This window comes from Penaeus vannamei, chromosome 13 (assembly GCF_042767895.1).
Source record: "Penaeus vannamei isolate JL-2024 chromosome 13, ASM4276789v1, whole genome shotgun sequence".
NCBI classification, from domain to species: Eukaryota; Metazoa; Arthropoda; class Malacostraca; order Decapoda; family Penaeidae; genus Penaeus; species Penaeus vannamei.
This window is the reverse complement of record NC_091561.1, coordinates 14927497-14932496: the sequence shown is the minus strand read 5'-3', so window position 1 is coordinate 14932496 and position 5000 is coordinate 14927497. Positions and strand designations below refer to the sequence as shown.

Here is a 5000-nt window from a genome sequence, read left to right as displayed (position 1 = left end):
AAAGTGCGTAGGCAAGGTAGAGTGAGGGAGAGGGAGGATGAGGTAATGGAAGAGGGAAAGGGAAGGAGTTCAGAGAGAGAGAGAGAGAGGCCAATATGAGGAGCAAAATGTAGCAATTGCTGGACTACTAGCTGATAAAAAAATTGTTAGAATTATGGCTTTGAATTCTTTTTACTGTCTTTTATATCGGGGGTTCTTCAACGTATGGGTCACCACATGTTGATAATGATAATGTACATATATATATATATATATATATATATATATATATATATATATATATATATATATATATGTGTGTGTGTGTGTGTGTGTGTGTGTGTGTGTGTGTGTGTGTGTGTGTGTGTGTGTGTGTGTATGTATATACATATATACATATAAGCATCAAACTGGATCGTATTGGAAAAAAGTTTGAAGACCACTATTTATAAGCACTTCCCGCCCTTGCTACCCTGTTACGCCTTTTATTCTCCATTTAAAATTTCGTGGATCGTCATCAAAGAGAGGGGAAAAAAACGAGAGAGGGAGAGGGAACACACTTAGATCCCCAGTGAATAGCAAACACCCCCGCTTTCACCACAGCATTGTCACTACATCCAAGCAAACCCCTTATAAAGTGTCCCAACCATCCTGCTTAACAAGCAACCTTACCTGACGACCCTATTTCCCTCCAGATAAGGACGTCGGATGAGGACGTCAACGTCTCGGAGGCCATCTTCAACTCCATCGGCGTGAGACCCTGTCAGCGCCATTGCTACAGACGAGACCAAACGGGCGAATGTCGGCTCAACTTCTCCTGTTTCCTTGGCTTGAACTGAGCTCTTGAGTTACGCCGGGATTCTTAGGGCTTGAATATTTTCGTTTACTTTTTTTCTGAGTGTCACTTTCTGTCTATCTCTGTGTTTCTTTTCTCTTCTCTCTGTGGGGGGTGGGGGACTTTTTGTTTGTAGCGGACTTTTTATTCTCTTCATTTAATGCAGCAATTAGGGTTGTTTTCACTTCTTGATCTTTGCTGTTGTTATAAATCCGTTTACGTTTTTCTTTTTCCCATTTTCCCGTTGCCAATTATTTCTTACCTTTATCTGAAAATCCCGTTTTCATCAGAAAAGTATCTTTTGTCATCATTTGCCTTTCTTGTTTCTAAAACCACAATAGATGTTTCTTGATAATATTAGTATTTAGAATGAATAAATTTCAACTGGATTAGCTACTTTTGTTTTTATTCTTTTTCTTGTCCTCTTATATTTGAAATATATAGACTTTAAATATATTTTCATATGAAATAAAACCAAAGGTTATTCTCTGGTCAATGGATACCATAAACGTAGATATCATTTGTCATCCTCATTCACTATTCAAAGGCGAGTCGAATCAAAAAGATAATTCGTGGTAATGGAGTACAAAAGAGATTAACATATGTCTGTGTATGCACAGTGACCGCAATAAAAAACGGTTACATATTCAACGCAAAAAAGAAGGAGAAGAAAAAAATTACACCGTGTTCGGAGATCATCCATCAAGCGAAGTCGTGCAACGTTGAGCGATTGTCTGTGATAAATGAATGACTAACTTCGCTTTTATGCCAAGTTAGACAATTTGTAATTATATTTTGAATTAATAGAGTGAGTCCAAATAAACTGATATTGCACGGGAAAACGCGCGTTGTTGGACGTTATCATAACAAGGATCGTATGTGATACCCATAGTTCCAAATAAGAAAGTATGAAGATGTAAATATAACCTGAAAGGGGTTGCTGCCACACTAGCTGCCAGAGAAGTAACACAGAGGGAGCAGTTCTGGAACCACGAAGAAAAACTTACTAAGGGCGACCACAATGCTCAAGCGTGAGGTTGTGTGAACCTACTATAACACCGATATCTTAGAGCAAGCATCCCGAACTCCTCAAGGACATGTCAGTCAGGACTATCTAGCATCGCATTCATCTGTGAACCCTCTATTCACGCTGTCAAGAAATATCAGTACCGGAAGAAAGTCATGTTCAGGGGTGAAGGTACTTTCAGACGAGCGAGGGGAGTGGCAAGCTGCGAGCGTCGCCCACGATCCGAAATTCAGCAAAGAGTTTTAATTAAACGTGCGACACTGAGATCGTTTGGGATTTTGTCTTTGGGAATGAGGGCAGGGAAGGTCTATACTATCTTCTGAAGAAAGTTACAGAGGGCGATCAATCACGATAACGCATTAAAAGGAACATTTCCTCTTTCTTTAGAGAATACACGAATCCTAATTTCGTCGGTGATAACACCTCTTGCCAACTTTCAGACAGTCTAAGATTTTCAAAATGACTGTCGAGTCAATGTATTAAACTTACTAGGTAACCCGTGATTTTAAATAGAAATACATAGTAGTGAATAGAAAAATATATCAATCAAAATTCAAACAAACAAATTTTATTGCCCTCCAAATACCAGTGTAAACATAGATGTGTACATATACATATCTGTCTATCTATCTATCTATCTATATCTATATCTATCTATCTATCTATCTATCTATCTATCTATATCTATATCTATCTATCTATCTATCTATATCTATAGCTATCTATCTATCTATCTATCTATCTATATATACATATATATATATATATATATATATATATATATATATATATATATATATATATATATATATATATATATATATATATATATATATATATATATATATATATATATACACACACACATGTGTGTGTGTGTGTGTGTGTATAAGTATAAACAAAAATCTATAGAATATATCACTTTATATTCTCATTAAGTAATTTTAGGTGACAATAGTGTGTATTTGTATAATCCTAAGAAACGGAAATTGATGGAAAAAATATTATGTATAGTAAATGCAAGCAAGAAACAAGTTACATAATTCTATTGTAGTTACTCCTACAATTATACACAGAAAATTAGCCAGAAAACAAACAAAGAAAACGTTTAGATTTAACGTAAACATCGCTAAAGCTTATTAGTTACATTTCGGTTTTATATTTTGTTTCAGTTCATGTTCCGTATTTCTGTCGAGATATTGAAATATCACGGATAATTCATTACTAAGAAGGAAATAAGAATCAACAGATATATACGATGCGAGACATAGACGGACAGACTGGGAGGGAAGCTGAGAAAGATTATTATTTTTAACGCCGTGGATATTGTTCCGGCACCGGATTTTATAGCAGTTTGGCTATTCGTCCGGCATACGTGCGCACTAACTATTTGCGCGCAAACACACACGCGCTTGCGCATTAGCCTTGCATACAAACTTTAGCGCTATTTTTATGTTGTTTATTGTTCATGGCTAAGGGTCGATCATCGATTATGAATTCCTTCAAAGTTGGAACTGAATTTGCCAGTTTTGCTGATGTGAAGGACAGCTTGACCAAATTTCAAGAGAGCACTTTCGCACAGTTTTGTGTCAAAGATTCAAGGATTGTTGCTGCAGCTTTGAAGCGTACACCGGATAAGAAAGTATAGCCAAGGTTGAAGTACTCCTACTTGGTGTTTTCCTGCATCGGGAAATACGACAATCGGAAGGGGGTCCGGGGCGATGCCTCCGATAGGGAAATATAGCAATCGGGAGGGGGTTCGGGGACATAGCCCCCGGGTTAGGAGGGATTTTTGGTTCATACGACGATCCTACTAGTAGTTCGTGCATTTAAGATGCGGTTCACTCGCTCGTTCGTTCGCGCAACACCGTTGCGAATCATCCGTGGCCGAATCTTTTCTCGGGTTTCTACATTTTTCACTTTCTTTATCATCTGAAATACTATCCTTGGCTCGGATTTTCAATTTCCCACATTCTTATATTTTTTAGATTGCATGGTATGAACGAAATCATCCCCCCCCCCAACCCCCGATTCCCCACGGGATCCCCCAATATTGTTGGTAGGAGTCGGGGACTTCGTCTCTGACGGGTGCGGTCCTGTCGTTTATAGGCACGATAAAGTCACAGTTTAGGGATGAAAATCACAGAAATGTCAAACTGTAGCAAACTTAGCATGTATGTCCACTTGGGCCTAATACTACTAATAAAAATAATAATAAAAATGATGTGCGCCCCTGCCGGTAAAACAGCTCTTCAGTGCAGGCTTCCGACAAAAAAAACGCCGGAAAAATATCCCAGCAGTCTCGATCCGACTATGAACATTGCGTGAAATGACAAAGACAGAATTATTGACTGTGCGCAAGCGTGAGTGTATGCCGGACGAATAGCCAAAATGTTATAAAATCCCGTGCCGGAACAATATCCACGGCGTATTTTTAATGTTATTATTATCATTATCATCATTATTCTTTTTATGATTATTATTATCATTATCATCGTTATTGTTATTACTTTTACTTTCATCACTTTCATTATTATTATTATTATCATTATTATTATTATCATTACTATTGCTATTTTTTATCATTATCATCACTGTTGTTGTTGTTACTATTATTATTATTATTATTATTATTATTATTATTATCATTATTATCACTATCATCATTAGTAATGTTATCATTGTTATTATTTACCATGATCATCATCGTTTATCACTAATATTATTGTTATTATCATTAATATCATTGTTATTATATCTATCATCATTATCATTATCATTATCATCATCATAATCATGATCATTGCTATAATCTTTATCATTATTACTATTATCATTGTTGCTGATATCATTATCCTTATTATTGCTATCATTCTCACCATTACTGTTATCATCTTCATTAATTTTTATTATTATTATTATCATTATCCTTCTCATTATCATTATTAATATTATTACTATTATCATTATTATCATCATTATATGTGTGTGTGTGTGTGTATGTGTGTGTGTGTGTATGTGTGTGTTTGTGCACGTGTACATGTATGTTTGTGCGAGCGCGCAAGTGTGTGCATGTGTGTGTGTTTGTGACGTCTACCTTGCTAAGAAAAATAGACAAAGGAATCTGAAAATCTATGTTCATATTGAATACTTTTCAAC

General features: G+C 36.0%; 1 protein-coding gene across 2 annotated transcripts in view; it reads left to right on the top strand.

Annotated features, from left to right (window-relative positions):
* Positions 1-1208, top strand: part of LOC113812172 (uncharacterized) — a 9981-nt gene extending 8773 nt beyond the window's left edge. For both annotated transcript variants that reach the window (XM_070129017.1, XM_070129019.1), the window contains exon 3: positions 675-1208. In XM_070129017.1, coding sequence (XP_069985118.1) covers positions 675-818 — 144 coding nt within the window. In that variant the 3' untranslated portion in view covers positions 819-1208. The remainder of the gene's footprint in view (positions 1-674) is intronic.
* Positions 1209-5000: the final 3792 nt, after the last annotated feature.